This window comes from Ranitomeya imitator, chromosome 7 (genome assembly GCF_032444005.1).
Source record: "Ranitomeya imitator isolate aRanImi1 chromosome 7, aRanImi1.pri, whole genome shotgun sequence".
Taxonomy (NCBI): domain Eukaryota; kingdom Metazoa; phylum Chordata; class Amphibia; order Anura; family Dendrobatidae; genus Ranitomeya; species Ranitomeya imitator.
In genome coordinates this window covers 151,523,833-151,545,416 of record NC_091288.1, presented here as the reverse complement: position 1 = coordinate 151,545,416, position 21,584 = coordinate 151,523,833, and the positions used below count along the sequence as shown (strand labels likewise).

General features: G+C 43.8%; 1 protein-coding gene across 4 annotated transcripts in view; it reads left to right on the top strand.

The window, feature by feature from the left end:
* MYO1B (myosin IB) overlaps positions 1-21,584 on the top strand; it is a 274,243-nt gene that overhangs the window by 158,271 nt on the left and 94,388 nt on the right. For all 4 annotated transcript variants that reach the window (XM_069733898.1, XM_069733902.1, XM_069733899.1 and 1 more), the window contains exons 8-11: positions 6,667-6,765; positions 7,371-7,474; positions 9,083-9,230; positions 12,178-12,296. In XM_069733898.1, the coding sequence (XP_069589999.1) occupies positions 6,667-6,765; positions 7,371-7,474; positions 9,083-9,230; positions 12,178-12,296 (470 nt within the window). The remainder of the gene's footprint in view (positions 1-6,666; positions 6,766-7,370; positions 7,475-9,082; positions 9,231-12,177; positions 12,297-21,584) is intronic.

Below are 21,584 nucleotides of genomic sequence, written 5' to 3'. Positions count from 1 at the left end.
TCGGGTGTCCCAGGACCAGGGGCTCCTTCCCTGCCCTAGCTCCCTGTTCCCCGAAATACTTCTAATGGTGAAGACGCCACGGCCACATACCTAGTCTTAGCTCTTGAATCCTGAATCCGCCCTCAGCCTGTACCGTTCCCCCACCCGGGGAAGAGGGGAGTAGTAGTGTACCGTAATACAGGGGTCCCCAACTCCAGTCCTCAAGGCCCACCAACAGGTCATGTTTTCAGGATTTCCTTTGCATTGCACAGGTGATGCAATTATTACCTGGGCAAGACTAAGGAAATCCTGAAAACATGACATGTTGGTGGGCCTTGAGGACTGGAGTTGGGGACCCCTGCCGTAATACACCAACCAGACTAACAAGGTAGTAGGAACAGGGGTAACGACAAATACAAATAAGCTCCCCCCAACAACTGAGGAATGTATCGGGGAACGGAGGATGGGGTTAAACCAAAGTAGGAGAAGAAAAGAAATTATCACACACTCAAAACCTAGCAACAGTCGCAGATAAATCCACCAAACGTCTTCTCCTATAATAGCCACCAACAAACTCCAAACCTCCAGCCATGCAGCATAACCTATCTCTGACGAGTGCTAGCCAGGGCCCAGATTATATAGAATATGGGAGTGGTTCACAGTGAACAGCTGAGCCTTAATGCAGGAAAGCTGCGGTCTTCTGCCTCCTCTCTGTCGCAGTCAACCCAAGACAGGTCCATCTTGGATTTGTAGAAGACCACGCTTATATGAAAGAAGAAATTGACATTTAGTAGTTTTTTTTTTTTATTATTATTTTGAAGTCTGTTTTTCTAAATGGAAAACGTCTTTTCATTACTTATTTTAATATGCATTGGAGGAATTTGTTTGATCTCCATCTTATGAGAAATTTCCTGTTTAAGGATTTTGATTACCGTAATTTGCTGTTGTATTTCCAGCTCAATGAATAAAACCGAATATTCTAATTTCACATGGATTTTTCCCAAAGTGGTATCTCATCCACTATCCGTAGAATAGGGATTGCTTTGGGTCTCATCACTTGGACCCTCTTTGAGCCCAGAAATTAGGCTCTGCAGCACCCATCAAAATGGAACAGTGTATAAGTCTGTGCACCTCCGCTCTACTCATTCTCAGTGGGGTTGCTGAAAATAGGCGAGTGCTGTACTTGGATTTTTCATAGTATATGAGATAACTTGCTATCTTGGGAATCCTCCCTTGGAGCTTTCTCCACTCATAGCTAATGTTGAATTTCGTATAGTGTGGTGAACTATAAAAAGTGGGTAAATGACAGTTTCTCTAAATTGTCAGTTTTGAGGGCACAGAACACGCCAGGTTCCTCTAGTTGAAGAGCAGATGGGCGCGATTTGTACACTTCCTTCCATTTCTGAAATGTCAGAGATTTAGGGTGGGGGCAGCACTTGTACATCTCACACCGATCAACAATCCTCCTCCCAAGTGTAATCTTAAAATGAAATACCAGCTATTACCGCTGCGTCTCTTCAGCTCTAAACTGATTTTTCTATTATTTAATGTGAATGGTGGACATTTTATTTTCATCCTGTTTTTAGAACCATGTAAGGTCTAATTTTAAAGCCAATATTTCAGTTCCCAGTAAACTTATTACCGTATATCCCAGCCTCCTTGGCGTCTTTGCGTTCCTGGATTTCAGAAATTCTTGCCTATCCTTTTGTATCGATTAATGAAAATAACTGTATCGGAGAGACTGGACTGACGTGATATACAATAAGCCCATTATCTGTGTACCCCTCATGGTGGGGCTTGCTAAACTATGATCCATGCGGTACGCAGTGTCGTATATCTACCCGTGACCATATACGAGTGTTTGTATGATATGTTTGGTACCATAAAGGGTTACACGTATTTATGACCTGTCTGCATATAGCATATGCTTAGATCATTGATGTAGGTTTAGGCTATGTTCACACTGGGCATTTTTTAATTCTTTTTTTTTATGCTAACTCTCAGCTGCTTTTTACAGTACCAGCAAAACTTATGAGGTTTCAGAAATTTCATGAACACTTTTTTTTTTTTTTTGTCATCGGCATTTTGTGCTTTGCTTGTTTTTTTGGACATAGAGCATGTCACTTCTTTCAGCGTTTTTTCAGCATTATTCACCCATTGAATTGCATGAAAAAACGCACCAAAAATGCAACCAAAAACCCAACAACCCTACATTTTTGCTACAGCTTCTTTCCTGCCAAGCACTCAGGTTTTGCTGCAGAAAAAAAAAGCGCAGCAAAAACACCCAGTGTGAACTTATCCTTAATATATGGATTCAGGGTGAATTAAGGTTGCAGGAAATGAATTCAGCTCAGTCCACAATGCAGAAATCCTAGATTTGTCGGTCTTTATACTTATAAAGTGTGTGAGTTGTTCACATGTAATATCTTTATTGCACATTCCGCACAGCTCTGCTTCTTTTGATCTGCAGTGCGAATGATCTTATTAAATACATCTAGATACCTCTCCAGACAGCTTGCCCTTTATCTAGCCAGACGATTTATACTTAGTCAGCTGAATTTTCCTGTTTACCACTCACATGACTGACTGCGTTGGCTTCACGGTCAGATCCAGGCACCCGTCAGCACAGCTATCTACAGTGTACTGATGGAACAAGGTCAAAGCCAGAAGCACACAATTCCCCTTCCCTCAAATTTGAGCGAGCAGAGTAAATCACACAATAGCTGTTTCTTCTCACTACATCCTGATTCCAGGCCGCATGATATGATGTTTTATATGAAATTACACACCACTTGGTGCTCCTATACAAATCTATGCTTTGATGGTATAAAGTACATTGGAAAACTTCAATGCCCTTTATGTTTGAGGTTAATAGGCAAAAATAAATACAATAAAACAACCTGGCTGTCTTTTAATCTTTATTTTGCCTGTTTTAATATGTATTGTTGTGCTTCATACAGCACCCATGTCTCATCTCAAAGAGGTTGCCCAGATTTAAGCTACAAGTCTATCGTCGCACTATGTGACTGCAGACTTGTGAATCCTCACAGCGCGTGCACTGCTCACTGTGAGGATTCTCCGGTAACGGGCATGAGACGGTAATTATGTGGTTTGTGTAAATTTGATCACTATATATGTCAGACCTGGTTCATTACAAGAGTATTGAGCGAAGCTGGACACGTCTAGTCAGAATATGACTGTAGTATGCAAATCCCATAATTGTGGCCACATGACAGAATGCTTAGCTTTAGAACAGGATAGATAATGTATCATCTAAAAATGTTCAGTAACCTTAAACTGCCTTTCAAATCATTATGATTAAAGGGAATCTGTGATGTGAAAAAAAAGCCATTAACTGGCAGATTTGAGTTGCACTGCAGGTTATTAAATGTCTGAAACAGTGCAGCCGCTGCACTGAAAGCCCAGCTGCTGGGAGGAAAGTAACTTTATTCCTACAGGCAGCATTGCGCTTTCAGTCTTTTGAGATGTAGCTGTCATGGCTTCAGTCATCGTACAGTGCATACATAGTAAGACACAGCTGAAGCCGAGCCTCAGCACCGACTGACAGCCAAGCTCTACAGTACATACATAGTGAGGCAGCTGAAGCCGAGCCTGAGCACTGACTGACAGCCAGCTCTACAGTACATGCATAGTGAGAGGCAGCTGAAGCTGAGCCTTAGCACTGACTGACAGCCAGCTCTACAGTGCATGCATAGTGAGAGGCAGTTGAAACCAAGCCTCAGCACTGACTGTTAGCAAACTCTACAGTGCATGCTGAGGCGGCTGTCAGTCAGCGCCGAAGTGTGGTTACAGCTGCCACTCACACTGTATGCACTGTGCGGTGACTGAAGTAGATTAATCCTATATCTACAGCTTAATAGCTTTTTTTTCCACATGACAGGTTCCCTTTAATCATAACCCTTTTGAAAGGCAGTTTGTAGGTTGCTGACCATTTTTTAGTTGCATAGAATGATAGAATATTTGCGTTCCAGTCCCCTGCTCAGTGCAGCATATCCTTTGAGCTCTAAATCTGTGACTAGGTTGATCTACATCCTATGCTGTTGCATAATATATTCCCTGTCCACAGCCGGCCTTTTGTCGTGTGAAAGTTTTTTCTCATTGTTTTGGAACAAGCTGGAACATTTCTGTACTAAAAGTCAGGAGAAGTGTTTGCTAATCTTATAATTTATTGGTTTCACATGCCCTCTATTCCTTTGTGATCTGCTCCTTTGAAAACGTAAACTCTTGTGGAAGTGTATGTACCTTATCAGGGCTCCGGACTTTAGTGATCAGTCATTGTTACTTGAGTATAAAGTATAGCATAGTATAGTGTCTTTAATAAAATAAAACTAAAAAGTGTTGTGAAAGTGAACCATTAAGTATATCTTCGTTGATGGCCTATTGCAAATTCCTTCTATATGGTATGCCTTGATAATTTATAAGATGTTGGGGAGAATTTCACATATTGCATTGTTGGTCTAAGTTCCCATTATTATTATTATTATTATTTATTATTATAGCGCCATTTATTCCATGGCGCTTTACATGTGAGGAGGGGTATACATAATAAAACAAGTACAATAATCTTGAACAATACAAGTCACAACTGGTACAGGAGGAGAGAGGACCCTGCCCGCGAGGGCTCACAATCTACAAGGGATGGGTGAGGATACAGTAGGTGAGGGTAGAGCTGGCCGTGCAGCGGTTTGGTCAATCGGTGGTTACTGCAGGTTGTAGGCTTGTCGGAAGAGGTGGGTCTTCAGGTTCTTTTTGAAGGTTTCGATGGTAGGCGAGAGTCTGATATGTTGTGGTAGAGAATTCCAGAGTAGGGGGGATGCACGAGAGAAATCTTGTATGCGATTGTGGGAAGAGGAGATAATAGGGGAGTAGAGAAGGAGATCTTGTGAGGATCGGAGGTTGCGTGCAGGAAAGTACCGGGAGACGAGGTCACAGATGTATGGAGGAGACAGGTTGTGGATGGCTTTGTATGTCATGGTTAGGCTTTTGTACTGGAGTCTCTGGGTGATGGGGAGCCAGTGCAGGGATTGACAGAGGGGAGAGGCTGGGGAATAGCGGGGGGACAGGTGGATTAGTCGGGCAGCAGAGTTTAGAATAGATTGGAGGGGTGCAAGAGTGTTAGAGGGGAGGCCACAGAGCAGGAGGTTACAGTAGTCAAGGCGGGAGATGATGAGGGCATGGACTAGGGTCTTTGCAGATTCTTGGTTTAGGAATGTGCGGATCCGTGAAATATTTTTGAGTTGGAGGCGGCAGGAAGTGGAAAGGGTTTGGATATGTGGTTTAAAGGAGAGATCAGTGTCAAGGTTTACCCCAAGACAGCGGGCTTGTGGGACTGGGGAGAGTGGGCAGCCGTTTACTGTAATGGATAGGTTCGTTGGGGAGGTCGTGTGAGATGGGGGAAAGATGATGAATTCTGTTTTGTCCATGTTAAGTTTTAGAAATCTAGTGGAGAAGAAGGATGAAATAGCAGACAGACATTGAGGGATTCTGGTTAGTAGGGAGGTGATATCTGGTCCAGAGATGTAGATCTGTGTGTCGTCAGCATAGAGATGATACTGAAAGCCGTGAGATTCTATGAGCTGTCCCAGGCCAAAGGTGTAAATGGAGAAGAGCAGGGGTCCTAGAACTGAACCTTGCGGGACTCCAACAGATAGGGGGCGAGGTGAGGAGGTGGTGTGTGAATGGGAGACGCTGAATGTTCGGTCAGTTAGGTATGATGAGATCCAGGATAGGGCCAATTCTGTGATTCCAAGGGATGAGAGGGTCTGCAGCAGCAGGGAATGGTCCACTGTGTCAAAGGCAGAGGACAGGTCCAGGAGGAGGAGGATAGAGTAGTGTCGCTTGCTCTTGGCAGTTAATAGGTCATTGGTGACCTTAGTTAGGGCAGTTTCAGTGGAGTGGTGTGACCGGAAGCCTGATTGAAAGCGGTCGAAGAAGGAGCAGGAAGATAGATGGGAGGACATTACAAGATGGATATGTTGTTCCAGTAGTTTTGAGGCAAAGGGGAGAAGTGATATAGGGCGATAGCTAGATACAGAGGATGGGTCAAGAGAGGGCTTTTTGAGGATAGGTGTGATTGAGGCATGTTTAAAGCTTGAGGGGAAAATGCCAGTTGTTAGTGATAGGTTGAAGAGATGGGTTAGGGTTGGGATGAAGACTGTGGTGAGGTTTGGGATGAAGTGGGATGGGAGTGGGTCAAGTGCACAGGTGGTGAGATGATTTATATAATGCTCTTCGATCCAGGTTTTTGTACAAAGTCAACCAGTGTTCAGTGACTCCCAATTCATTGGTTCCTGTAGGAATACAGGTTTTTGGCTATTGTGACTGAAACCCCAATGTAGCGCACAATGGAGAGCACAACATAAAGGTGAACCTAGCCATATTGAATACAAGGCCATGCTCAGACGGGCGTATTTCCCAGGCCATATATAGACTATAAAGCCCAGAGTGACTGTCGATCTCCCAACCTGAACTGACAAATATGAGGCTGTAAGTTCCGAAGATCTGTAGGCAGATCGGGCATTGCGGTTCGTATATGATCTGTGAAATATGCCCGTCTGAACCCGGCCTAAGAAGTAAATGCACTGTAAGTGTAATACTTAAATTAGTTTGCTTATCTATTTTTTTTATTTTTATGATCATACTGTTCATGTTATCTGACTTCTTTAGATCTCTTAGAAAAGTCAAGGGTTGTCAGACAGCCAAGGGGTGAACGAAATTTCCATATCTTCTATCAGTTGTTGTCTGGTGCCTCAGAGGATCTCCTTAGTAAGTATAAATATGACAATGAAGAATGTGCCTTGGAGCTAGTCTTTAGCACCCGGCTCCTTTTTGATGTACGTTCGCTATGCATTTCATGTGTCAACAGTGGTGTTTAAGCCATCCCAAGATATTACATTAAGGGTATGTGCACATGTTCAGGTTTTTCTGCGTTTTTTTCTCACTTTTTTTCGCGGTAAAAATGCTATAAAAACGCATTAAAAAACGCCTACATATGCATCCTATCATTTAGAATGCATTCTGCAATTTTTGTGCACATGATGCGTTTTTTTTCCGCAAAAAAAAAACATTGCGGCAAAAAAAGCATAATCTTCATTAATTTTGCAGATTTTTTGCGTTTTTCCCGCTATATAATGCATTGGTAAATGCAAAAAACACCCGCAAAAAAAAAGTGCAAAAAAAGTGTCAAAAACGCATAAAAACCACAAAAAAAAAAAAACGCATGTGGATTTCTGGTAGAAATGTCCATTTTTTGTCAGGAAATTTCTGCTAGAAAATACTGACGTGTGCACATACCCTTATTCTGTACTTTTTGTGTTTTGTCAACTGCTGAGAATGTGTGTTTCTGTAATGTGATCGTGCCATTGTTCTAGGTAAGCTAAAACTGGATCGGGATTTCAGCAAATACAACTATCTCAGCTTGGATTCTGCAAAAGTGAATGGTGTGGATGATGCATCAAACTTCCGAACAGTCAGGGTAAGACGCAACAAGAATTTTGTGGATTTTTAAAGGCTGTGCTAGAAATACACATATTAAACTATATGCAACATGAGTAACAATAATTTTTCGTTTTAGTTATTTAGAACATTCTCTATGCGATTGGACCTATACGAAATGTAAAGGTCCGGATTTCTCAAACCATTTGAGTCACAACAAGTTTTTACATTTTGTACATGACCTCTGCCACCTTTTAACAAAAGCTTAGTCCTAGCTTGGCCCAACAAACGAATTTCTTAGACTAACCGTTGTTTTAAGGTATATTTTGATTGCCCTATACATGTGCAAATAACTGATCTTTCATTCTCACAACTCTCTATTCAAAAGTAAAATCTGTCTTCAGTGAATATAGACTTTTCCATTAATAAGATGAAGATGGCCGTTAGTTAAACATAGAGCTTTGAGAACCGTCATTTCCTTAGAACTTGCAGAATAATGTCCATGTCTGATTCTAGATCCTTGCTCGTCTTCATATAATTTTAAAAGCACCACCCACCTTCTTCTATCTCAGTAATAGGAAACTGTCTTGAGTGAATACAGATTTTACCTGCGAATTGAAAGTGAGAACTCAATCTACAAGGAGAAAGAAGCTGATTTCTCTAAGATATTAGCTGCTCATTTTCATGTCTACTATTGGTCTATTAAATAAAAATTAAAGTGATTGTTACACCTTTCATTATACCAGTCCATTGCTACATTTTTGCCTCTAGTTCATGACAACTGAAGGATGTGTAAGTTTATTAAGAGGTGCCGCTTTGTGAATTTGGCGCACCTTACGCCAGCGAACTCTATCAATATCAGCGTATTAGAACTACATTGTCAATCAAATCCTATGTGTTACCACACAGATAACTAACGCCATTTAAAAAGTGCTTTAGTGCAAAACCTATTTGAGTGGACACCGGTAATGAAGCCATAAGTAGAACAGTCGACATGATTGCACTTTTCCTCTCCTCCTTTCTAGTGATTAAATGTGATTTGCATTTGGTTTTCTTACAAGTCCTTTTTGGGCAAAAAGAAGCAAACCAAGCAATACTCCCTTCCTTGACTCCCCTCTTGGTCCCGTGCCAATGCTGCCTGGTTCCGGTCTCTACTTCCTGCTCCACCAATTGGGTGTGGACACTGGGATTTGTGAACCACCTGCAGCGGTCACACGTCAGTGTCAAAATGGTCACTAGTCACTGTAAAGGATAACGATTAGTGATGAGCGAGTATACTAATTGCTCGATTTTGTTTTTTTTTTTTTTCCCGAGCATGCTCAGGTGATCTCCAAGTATTTTAGTGTTCGGAGATTTTGTTTTTCTTGCCGCAGCTAGATGATTTGCGACTACTAGACAGCTTGATTACATGTGTGGATTCCCTAGTAACCAGGTAACCCCCACATGTACTTATTCTGGCTGATAGCTGTAAATCATGCAGCTGAAGCAACAAAAACTAATCTCCGAACACTAACAAATACTCGGAGATCACCCGAGCGTGCTCGGGAAAACTCAAGCAACAAGTATACTCGCTCATCACTAATAATGATAGGTTATGTTTTCATATTGTCATTTCTTTAAAAGGATTCTGAATCTCTGTTTTTCACAGAATGCGATGCAGATCGTTGGCTTTATGGAACATGAAACACAGTCGGTTTTAGAAGCTATAGCTGCAGTGCTAAAGTTGGGAAATATTGAGTTCAAGCCAGAATCTCGTGTTAATGGCCTGGATGAAAGCAAAATTAAAGATAAAAATGGTAAGAGCGCTGTCTGAGCCACTCAACAATTAGACCCCTTAATGACTTAAACCAAAAAAATGTGATCTGCAAACAAGAGGACTTTGTTGCTATTAAGTGATCCAGTAAATGCAAATGATAGCTCGGAGGCTATGCTTTCTGGAAAGCAAATTATATCCTAAAAGGAGACACTTCGAATAATCCCCAACACAAGACCTTTGTGCTTCCAGGACTCGGATGCCTTTCTGTCTGATATTCCTAGATATCCAGGCAATTGAATTGCATAGGTGTGGCCTTTTCCAAATTACTGACCACATCATGGTCACAAAAAAGGGACTAGCCACAGAAAAAAATACTTTGTAAAGCCTCGATATGTCATATTTTTCAATTAAAAGTGACTGTCCAATTAGAAGACTTCTGTAGTGAACGAAAGGGTTATTCACTATATAAGTAATACTTTGCATATCACTAGGAGAGCCAATTGATGGGACTCCAACTGATCCCAACAATGGGGCTCTGAAATGCTTCATTAAGATGTAGAAGTTTCTATGCATGTGAAGCATCGTTCATTCATTATGGGACTAGCCAGGATGGCTACGCGCTGTGCTCTATCTATGGCCTTGCCATAGGTAATGATTGGAGTGGTGGTACACACATGGTCACTGCCCTACTCTAACATGCCCTTCAATCTGATAGTCCTTCTAACAGATCCCGGTACTTGGGATTGGTGGCTTCAGGGATGGTAGATGACCTACCAAGGTGATGACCTGTGCATGGTTAATGACCTGCTAAGATGGATATAACGCTTTAAACGCTCCATCACACTGAGAACTGTTGCGTAGGTTATTGCCCAACATTTGCATTGCCGATAGCGTCACACTACATGTCTTTGGCTGCCTCTTTTTCACATGTAGAACTTCTTCAATATGACCACAAAGTTATATGTTGTAAAGAGGCATGCGGAAAAGGCAAGGGGCATCTGCTGCTAGGTGGCTTTACATGCTAACATTTTCTCAAATTGAAAGCCCATTAAACTACAGAGTGATTTGCTGATCTTACAAATCCCATTTTCAGCTCCCTCGAAGAAGTGCAATATCCATTTAGTGTGACCTAAAGTCATTGTATGTAAACTTGATTAGTGCGACCAAAATGTATCCAACTGTACACAGTCTAGATGTCGTTAAGCCACCGTTAGTGCTAATTCATGTTTAAATGTTGGAAGATTTGTATATATTGCATTTTTATGTTGTATTTAATAGATAATTAAGTGGTGTCTGAAGTGTCTTTCACACATCAGTGTTTTTTTTTAAAGTTTGCTCCTTTTAGATCAAGTTTGCCCATAGCCTCATTAAAAAAAATCAAATGTATGAATTGCAGTCCTTAATTTAATTTTTTTAATGGGTAAGAGAAACTAAAACATTAATACGATACGATACGCTACACTTTATTGATCCCGTGGGAAATTATGGTATCACAGCAGCACAACTTACATCATAAAAATCATAAAATGAATTACTTAATTGACATGACAGTTTGTTGACAGAAGGACATTATACATTAGAATAGGATATACACAGTGGGTGAACTGAAAAGTAGAAGAAATAAAGTGGACAATCACCTTTATGATTTAACCCTAATGTTATTGTTGTACATCCCCATAGCAGTTGGCACAAACTATTTCCTAAATTTTTCCTTCTTACACCTCAGAAGTATTAGCCGGTTGCTGAAGGTGCTCTTCTGTCTCATGAATAGCTCATATAGTGGATGTGCATTATTGTTCATAATCGCCATACACTTTCTCAGAGTTCTTCTCTCCACTACCTCCTCAAGAGAGTCCAGCTTGCAGCCGACAGCAGAGCTTGCCTTTTTGATAAGCTTATTCAGCTTATTAGCATCAGAGGCCCGCACACTATTACCCAAGCATATGATAGCAAAAAAGATGGCACTTGCCACCACAGACTGGTAGAACATTTCTAACATTTTGCTGCAAGGATTTATGATGTTAGATCAGGTATCCTTTCAAAATCACAAGTTAATTTGGGACGACTCCTCTTTCTGCCACAAGTCTCCTCCTCAATGCACACTACTTATAAAAGTCTGACAAATAATCATTCTAATTCAAGGACGATCTAAAATAACCACACTGCTAGCATGTGGAATATTTCATACCTCTTGAAATCTGCAAAATACTCATCCATAACTTTGGATCATAGCTTCCTAGATCGAGCTATTAGAGTTTTGTGCCACGCTGACACTCTTCTCTTGAATGTGGTTTTGGCTAAGCTCACACAGTATGCACTACTGATAAATTAGAAGCATCTTCAGACTGCTTAGATGAAGGCATCTCATACACTTTAGGCTGTTGGCTGAAGGATGGTTCATCTGATCGTTTGGCCGGCAGCTATCTTGCCCGACTCTCCCATACACAGAAGCACTAGCTATGCCATGCGCTCTTGTGTCCTCTGTCGGACATCTTTGGCAAAGACATCTCCTGGAGAACATAAGGTTTGGCTCTCTGAAATCTGACATGTTGGGTCCATCACTCCCATGGCCATCCTAACTAGGCTGTCATCCAAACTCGTTGATATTGGTGGGTTCAGCTGAAGTTTGTACGAAGTATATGGGGCCTTAAGTTTCAGTTGTCTAACGCTGAGCAGCATTAGTAAATGGGGGGGCAACACAAATGTATTTGTAGTTTTGGCAATGTTGCAATTATGGCAGAAGGAAGAGAACCTAAAAGGATGAATGGGCATTTTTATCAGTATTATTGACTGAACTATGGGGTTCCCCTTGGCGTGCTTGAGCATGCTGTATTAATCATCTACATTATAGGTGGACATACCCTTTGTTTAGGTTTCAGTTAGGTACTTTACAGGTGAAACTATAGGAATCCTTTTACTTCTGGAACTGTTAACTCCATAAATAATTTGATATATAACTGTTTATAAATTTTCTTATTAATGCGTAGAATTGAAAGAAATCTGTGAACTGACGGGCATTGACCAGAGTGTGCTAGAACGAGCTTTCAGCTTCCGAACAGTGGAAGCCAAACAAGAAAAAGTCTCCACAACACTCAATGTTGCCCAGGTTAGTTATTAACTAATGTTTTGCATTAGTTTAAAAAGCAACACTGATAATTTGACTACCTGCTTTTATTATTATTATTTTTTTTTTTTTGTAGCATTCTGCTTTAATCGCAATGACATGGCAATGCATTTAGATTACTTCCCCATTGTAGATGACTGTCTTTAACAGTAAAATTGCTGTATCCGTAAATGAACAGTGCAGTTTCCAACTCAGAACTGTGTAATAATATCCAAGAAACGAATAAAAAGATGAATATGAAATCTAAACCTAATTAGAGATGAACGAATTTGTTCGGATTTTAGCTCCGAATCTGATTTTGACACATTTGGGCCATATTCGAACACTATTCTTGCCCAATGTCTTCTGATCGGTTCCAAACATGTTCGGTAGTTTCTACTCCCACTACTCTAATGACGTTCGGCTGTGTTCGACGAATATTGCAAAAACAATATTCGAATCCGATCGTACTCGGAATGGAATCTGAACAAATTCGCTCATCTCTAATTATAATGTGTGTACTATATATAGTGTGGGTGACCCAGTGATCAGAAGATTATTGCACAAATCATGGGATAGCGGATAATTTATAACCTTGAATACCTCTCTAAGGGTAAATTCACATTGGGCGTTTTTTCAGCGTTTTGTTTCTGCAGTGAAACCTCATCTCTTGGCAGGAAAGAGGCTGCAGAAAAAAAAGCATGTTTTTCTTGTTTTTGTGGCGGTGTTGGCATGCTAGATTTGTCCTTTGTGCATGCTGATAAAGTTTAGTGTTGGGGGGGGGGAGGGGGGGAAGAAAGTCCTAGTCCATAGAATCAGATTTTGGCAAAAAAAACTGCAGCAAAACCTGATGCCTGCGTTTTTGGTGCGAAAAAACGCTGAAGGTGATGTGCTCCATTGTGCAAAAAAAAAGTCAAAACCTAAAATACTGATGACAAAAAAAAAACTGTGTGCATGAGATTTCTGAAATCTCAATAGGCTTTGCTGGTACTGTAAAACGCTGTTGAAAATTAGCAGAAAAAGGCAGCAAAATCCCTAGTGTGAACTTAGCCTATCAAAATGCAAGGTGAGTAATCTAAATCACATCAAAGGGTGGCTACAATCCTTTGCTTCCAAAACATCATTGGTGTTGAGATCAGGGCTCTGTGGTTGCCATATCAACATTTCCAGGACTACTTGTTCTTCTTTGCACTGGTTCTTAATGACTTTGGCTGCATATTTGGGGTTGTTGTCCTACTGCAGAATAAATTAGGAATCAGACACATCTGATGGTATTGCATGTGAATATTTTTCTCTGATCGCCCATGACGGCACCACGGAGAGAGGGGATCCGCCCACCAAGGACAGGAAACCTACGGATAAAAAGGCGGTACCACTCTCCTGCATCAGTTGGTTTCCTGTCCTTGATGGGAGACCTACGGACTTACCAGTTCGTCGTTGGATCCGGGGCCAACCAGTCCGATTCAGGCAGCTGGGGTCCCTCTGCCTCGGCTAGGGTGGTGACCCGAAGCGCCACCGCTGGGAGCCAGTGGGCCGACAGGGTGTGCGGGGGAGGTGACAAGGAGTTCGCGGTCACCTCCCCAGGTAAGATGCAGCAGCGGCAACATCCAGGGGGGTCCCTCTGTGGTTGCGGGAGGTGCAGCACGACCCTCCCTAAATCAAGCGTCAGTCTGCACACTGCATCGCCATCAGGCGTGCAGGTATTGTGCTACTGGGGCTGCATAGGACCGGGGGTGCCGGTCAGCAGCGCATATCTGCTTCCGGGCGCTGCTTTGCGCAGGCCCGGTATCCAGCTGGGTCTCGCGAGGTCTGCAGAGCGCCGGTATGCGCAGGCGCCGGCGGTGCTTCCGGCCGGGCGCTTGGTGCGCTCTGCGCAGGCGCCGGCGTGGCTCCAGCCGGGCGCTTGGTGTACACTGCGTGGGCGCCGGCGGGGCTTCTGGCCGGGGCGCGCTCTGCGCAGGCGCCGGCGTGGCTCCAGCCGGGCGCTTGGTGTGCATTGCGCAGGCGCCGGGGGTGCTTCTGAAGCCGCCGGTATGTTTCGGCGGGGCGCTTGATGCGCACTGCGCAGGCGCCGGCGGGTCTTCCGGCGGATGGCGCGGATTACCGCTAGAGCGTGTTTTTTGAGTCGGATTACTGCGCAGGCGCCGACCGCTCCTCATATGATCAGTCGCTACTGCGCAGGTGCAGGGAAGCGGCGGGAGGGTTCAAATAGTAGAACCCTCATCCTCTTGGTGGCTCTGCAGTAATAGGCAGGAGCTTCAAGGGGAATAGGAGCGACAACTCAGCCGAGTCAAGGCACGCAGACCAGCAGCAGTATGAGTGACCCAGCATCACCTCCACCCGAATCACCTCCACCTGCAGTATCGCCACAGCAGCAGCAGCAGCAAAAAAGGCGGCAGCAGAAAGTGCACCAGGACACCAGCAAAGAACGCCAAAGGTCTCAACACAGTAAGGAGTCCAGTACGGCGTCGGGGAGAAAGCCAGAGGCAGAGAACCCCCAATCGGTATTTATGGGTCCTGGAGGTGGTAAGTGGATCTTCGTGAATGTCAGAGACAGTAAGATTGTTATTTGTCTCTTTTTAGGGGAGGAAAAGCGTAGCTAAAACTAAACACAAAAGTTGCGCCATCTGTAGAGAGGACCTTCCACCTACATGTGATAAAAGACTATGCAATACTTGCATTCAACAAACTGTGTCTGAAAACCTTCCAGGGTTTGCTTCAGATCTTAAGAGCCTAATTAAAGAACAAGTAGAGGACACTTTTAGGTCACTAAAAAGTGGAAAAAAAAGGAGAAAGACCAGGCATAGGTCTCCATCTCCAGCCTCAAAATCCGAAAGTGGTAGTGAGAGTTCAGCGTCCTCCGTCTCCTCCGACTCATCCTCATCATCTACTTCTTCCTCGGGGGGACATAACTGTTTCCCACTAGAGGATACTGATGGCCTCATAAAGGCAGTAAGAAGCACCATGGGGTTGGTAGACTCCCATCCTAAAAAAACAGTACAAGACATTATGTTTGGAGGCCTAGAACAGAAAAAGAGGAGAGCTTTTCCGCTTAACGAAGCAATTGCAGCCCTAATTAAGAAGGAATGGAAAAAGCCCATGAGGAAGACTCTCTTAACTCCAAAAAGGAAATATCCCTTCGAGGAAGAATCGTGCTCCTTTTGGGAGAAGGCCCCGAAATTAGACGTGGCAATTGCTAAAGCCTCAAAGAAATTCGCCCTCCCGTTTGAGGACATGGGGGTTCTGAAGGACCCAATGGACAAAAAGGCAGATGCATTTCTCAAGGGCTCTTGGGAGGCAGCGGGAGGAGGCCTGAAGCCGGCAGTTGCAGCTGCATGCACTTCGCGCTCCCTGATGATCTGGCTGAACCAGCTAGAGGGTCAGTTAAAGGGGAAAACTTCCCGAGACTCAATTCTGGATACATTACCCGTAATGAGGGGGGCTGCGGCCTTCCTAGCCGATGCCTCGGCCGACTCCATCAGGCTATCCGCCAGAGCAGCAGTGTTTGCTAATGCGGCCAGGCGCGCCCTCTGGCTTAAGAATTGGCCAGGCGACCTACAAACGAAAACGAAACTCTGTACCATCCCCTGTGAAGGGGAGTTTCTGTTTGGGTCGACTCTAGACGACATCTTAGAGAAAGCCGGGGACAAGAAAAAGTCCTTCCCCTCTCTGGGTCTCCCCTCTTATCGGAAGCCCTTTCGGAACAAGAGGTTTTTCCGTAAGAACCCAGGGAAAGGCCAGGGGAAGTGGGACGATAAGAAAAATAAAAATAAAGGATTTATCTTCAATAAAAACCTCAATGACAGCAAGAAACCTCCACAATGAAGGTTCACCCCAGGTGGGAGGGAGATTATCTCTCTTTCTCCCAGCCTGGAAAAAGATCACCTCCAGTCATTGGATCCTAAACATCATAGAATCAGGACTGAGGTTAACATTCAAGAGGTACCCTCGTCCCTCCTTCAAGGTAACATCTACCAGATCCTCAGCAGAAGAACAGTTAACTCTAGAAAACGAGATTGTGGGGTTAGTAAAAAAAGGAGTACTCCTAGAAGTTCCCCCTCAAGAAAGAGGGCAAGGGTACTATTCCCCTCTATTCCTGAGGAAAAAACCAGATGGTTCCTTCAGGACCATTATCAATCTGAAGAATCTAAACAATTACTTAGAGGTTCAAGCATTCAAAATGGAAACGATAAAGTCATCAATCAAAATGCTGTTTCCTCAGTGTTTCATGGTGGTCCTGGACTTGAAGGACGCATATTATCACGTCCCAATACACAAGGATCACCAGAGATTCCTCAGAATGGCAATCCACATCAAGGGAGTCCTAAGACACTTCCAGTTTACAGCTCTTCCATTCGGCCTAGCAATAGCCCCGAGGGTTTTTACAAAGCTGGTCGCGGAGGTAATGGCTCACCTCAGGGAAGAAAACACCCTGATCGTACCATATCTGGACGATTTCCTGGTGATAGGCTCCTCCCAGCAACATTGCAAGAATCAGCTAGATTTAGTGATTCAATCTCTAAAAAACCTGGGCTGGCTAATAAACCTAGAGAAATCCAAACTGGTGCCTTCTCAGGTTCAGGAGTACCTAGGTCTCACTCTAGACTCCAGAAAAATGGAATGCCGGCTCCCAGAGGGCAAATTACAAAAGATAAAAAGCTTAGCATCAAGAGTACAATCTCTCCCCTCTATAACTCTCCGTCAGGGCATGTCACTGTTAGGCTCTATGACCTCTTGCATCCCGGCAGTCCAGTGGGCCCAACTACATTCCAGGGATCTCCAATGGCAGCTACTGTCCGAGCAAATCCGCCTAGGAGAGCATTTAGACGGGCGGTTAACATTATCTCCTCGCACCAATCTCTCTCTAACTTGGTGGACATTGCAGGAAAATCTTTCCCAGGGAGTTCCATGGGTAATCCCGATATCAAAGGTCCTAACAACGGACGCAAGCCCCTCAGGGTGGGGGGCTCATCTGGGCGACCTTGTAGCTCAGGGCATTTGGTCCCCGCCCCTTGCAAACAATTCCTCCAATATGAAGGAACTCCTGGCAGTAAAATTTGCCCTTCAGGAATTCCTGGGGGTCCTTCAATCTCACCATGTGAGGGTGATGTCGGACAATCAGGTGGTAGTATCGTATATAAACCATCAGGGGGGTACCCGTTCCAAAAGTCTAATGGAAGTGGCCAACTCGATCCTTCAGATAGCCGAAAACAACCTTCTATCCCTGACAAGTCTACACATAAAAGGGATAGACAATTACAAGGCAGACTTCCTCAGTCGTTCCAGCCTAAAACAGGGAGAATGGGAACTAAATCCAGGCATATTTACCCAGATCACTCAGAAATGGGGGGTTCCCAAAATAGATCTCTTCGCGAGCCATTTAAACAAAAAAGTAGCCGCCTTTTGCTCTCTATCTCCCATGGGGAACCCAGTAGCCCTGGATGCTTTCCTGATTTCTTGGGGTCACCATCTGGTCTATGCCTTTCCTCCTCTCATTTTGATTCCAGCAGTGCTGAGGAAGATTCGGGAGGACGGGGCGTTGGTCATATTAATTGCCCCGTTCTGGCCGAAGAGACCTTGGTTCTCATGGATGAGAAAGATGTCGATATCCGACCCTTGGGTATTGCCAGACCTACAGGATCTGTTGTCACAGGGCCCAATCTATCATCCGCGGGTCAAGAACTTACACTTGACAGCCTGGCTCTTGAGAGGAAAATATTAGAAAGCAGAGGGTTCTCTTCAGGGTTAATTTCAACTCTGTTGAAAAGTAGGAAGCCGGTTACAACAAAACAGTACGGCAAAATATGGAAAAAGTTCCTGTCCGTTTCAGGCGCTAAAATAGGGAAAGAAATTCCTATTAATGCCATTTTAGAGTTCTTGCAAAACGGGTTGGAAATGGGGTTAGCCACCAGTACCCTAAAAGTCCATGTGGCAGCATTAGGTGCTCTATTTAATTTTGACTTGGCTTCAAATAGGTGGGTCTCTAGATTCATTAGGGCGGCAGGAAGATCTAGGCCTCTGCCAGTAAAAGTGGTTCCTCAGTGGGACTTAAATTTGGTCCTTAAAGCCCTGACTAGTCCTCCATTTGAACCATTACATGAATCTACAATAAAAACGCTATCCCTCAAGACAGCTCTTTTAGTCGCCCTTACTTCTGCCCGTAGGGTCAGCGACTTGCAGGCCCTTTCAGCCAGGCCTCCTCACACACAATTTCTAGAGGATAGGGTCGTTCTAAAAACAGACCCAGCATATCTCCCGAAAGTGGCTTCAAAATTTCACAGGTCTCAAGAGATATCTCTTCCCTCCTTCTGTCCCAATCCTAAAAATAAGGAGGAACAAAATCTACATACACTAGATGTAAGGAGATGTCTCTTACATTACCTAGAAGTCACTAGAGAGAGTAGGGAGGATTCCTCTCTGTTTGTGTGTTTCCAGGGTCCCCGGAAGGGGAAAAAAGCATCTAAAGCCACCATAGCAAGATGGATCACGGACGCCATCAGCCTAGCATACTCAGCAAGTGGGATGCCCGTTCCCGGGGAGGTTAAAGCTCACTCAACAAGGGCAGTAGCAACTTCCTGGGCGGAGAAGGCCGGAGCTTCCATAGACCAGATATGTAGAGCTGCTACCTGGTCCTCACCATCCACATTCTATAGGCACTATAGATTGGACCTAATCTCCTCTTCAGACCTTACTTTTGGTAAAAGGGTTCTGGAGGCAGTGGTCCCTCCCTGAATGTACTATCTATGTAATTCTCTCCGTGGTGCCGTCATGGGCGATCAGAGAAAAATATAGTTCTTACCGATAACGGTATTTCTCTGAGCCCATGACGGCACCCGTACATTCCCTCCCTTCACTTATGGGTGCACACATGGAATAGTGCCATAGTCTATTATAATTTAAAGTCACGCGGTATCTTGTTATGCTAAACAGTTAAAATTTTTACAAATGTCTTAGTAGTCTCCCATCATTATCTATGTAAACAACTGATGCAGGAGAGTGGTACCGCCTTTTTATCCGTAGGTTTCCTGTCCTTGGTGGGCGGATCCCCTCTCTCCGTGGTGCCGTCATGGGCTCAGAGAAATACCGTTATCGGTAAGAACTATATTTTTCTGCCCAATGATGACAGAAGTATTCTAGGAGTGATACCTTTATTGGCTAACCAGAAAATAATATGGTTGCAAGCTTTCAGAGCACAGTGGCTTTTGTAATCTTGCCTGAAGAAGGAGCCACTGTGGTCTGAAAGCTTGCAAACATATTATTTTCTGGTTAGCCAATAAAGGTATCACTCCTAGAATACTTCCGTCATCATTGGGCAGAAAAATATTCACATTGATTTTTCTGGCTAACACGGTACCACAATACAATTTGTTATTGTACATGCTGGCATTGCATGAGCAACATTGAGAACCGTAGACTCGGTGGTCGGCCACTGATGAAGCACACATCATGCTTGCTTCCTTTTCAAATCAAAGATGGTCCAAAAATACCATATTGACTGTCTACAGCAGAGGTCCCCAACCTTTCTGACCTTGAGAGCCACATCCACCTATGAAAAAGGGTGGTGAGCCACATTCAGCTCTGAGAGAGGGTCGCGAGCCACAACCAGCTCCTTCCCCACTCTCAGCAGTGACACCAAGAGCCTCCATTACCGGTATAATGACAACCAAAGCTTTTCCACTGAAATCACACCAAGGCAGTATGCCCAGCTCCACGGTTTTCTATCTCACCCCCATTCAGTTCTAGTCTTCTGTACAGGGCTACACACAAAAGTCACCATTTAGAGATCTGCTCTTAATAGTTATTTACACTTGGTGCTAATTGGCACTTGGTGCCACATGTGGCTCCCGAGCTACAGATTGGGGGTTCCCTGATCTACAGGGAAACATAGGGAGTTTCCTTACAGGCTTCAGGCTATATTTCAGCAAATGGAGTTGGCGTTTTGATCAGGATTAATGGTGTCCTGAATGCTGAGAAGTACAGACAGATGCTTATCCATCATGTTATACTATCATGGAGACATCGGATTGTCCCCAAACTTGTTCTGCACCAGAACAACGTCCTCAACAACTGCCAATGTCATTAAGAACTATCTTCAACATAAAGAAGAATGAGGAGTCCTATAATCAATGATATGGCCCCCCAGAGCAATGACTTCAACATCATCAAGTCTGTCTGGGATTGCAAGGAGAGAAAAAACGTATTTGTGCAAGCCTACACACACACAAAAAGATTTGTGGTTAATACCGGGGAGTTCCTTCAAAAATTGTGCAAGTATAACAAGAATAATTGTTGCTGTTTTGAAGGAAAGGGTGGTTGCACCAAATACTGATTTTTAGATTTATTTTTTGTTCATTTACTTTGCATTTTGTTCAGAGGCATATGGCGTAGCTAGGATTTTGGTTCAGGGGTCGCGAAACTTCTGAGTAAGCCCCTAACCAGGTAATCCTGATTACAAATATAATGGCGCACCCTAATATTGGATGTAGTAGAACCTCAGCAGATGACTGCGCTGATGCTGAAAATAATCTCTATGCAAAGACCAACATTGATCTTAAAAGAATGTTGACAATGTTATCCCCAAACTGTGAACCCCCCACACACACAGCCCTCCCTGCAGTATAATGGGCCTACAAGAGTATATTGACCCCACACTGTATAATTTCCCTCATACAGCCCTCCACACAGTATGATGGACCCCACACAAGCCTTTACACTGTATAATTGCTTGCATACAGTATAATGCATTTCATATTCCTCCATACAGGATAATGCACTCACCATAGTCCTCCATATAGTATAATGTGCCCCATAGTCCTCTATATTGTATAATGCACCCCATATTCCTCCATACGGTATTCTAGGCACTACAATGTTCTAAAAATAAAAATTCTAGCCTCTCCATCTCATTCCCCTGATTCTCCCGTCTCTGCAGTATATTGAGCTCCATGTAATGACGTCATCGCTCCTGCTTCATTGAGATGTCAGAAGCTTAGGAAGAATGATGGGGAGGAAGCGTCAGCTGACACTCCCTCTTTCATCATTGCTTTCAACTGTAGCGACACAGCTGGAGATGGTACTGGTGCTGGCACCGGGCCCCAGAGCAGCAGTGCAGGAAGATTGTGTCTCCTGCTCTGCCGGAGGGTGTAACTGTATCTGCACGCTGCACACGCCAATGCAGTTTAATAATAGCATAGCTCCAGGGGAGCCCCTCGGTGGCCCGCACGCTTTGCCCCCCAGGTAGCTATGCTATTAACTTTATTAATTGATCACAATAAACAATTATCGCTTCTA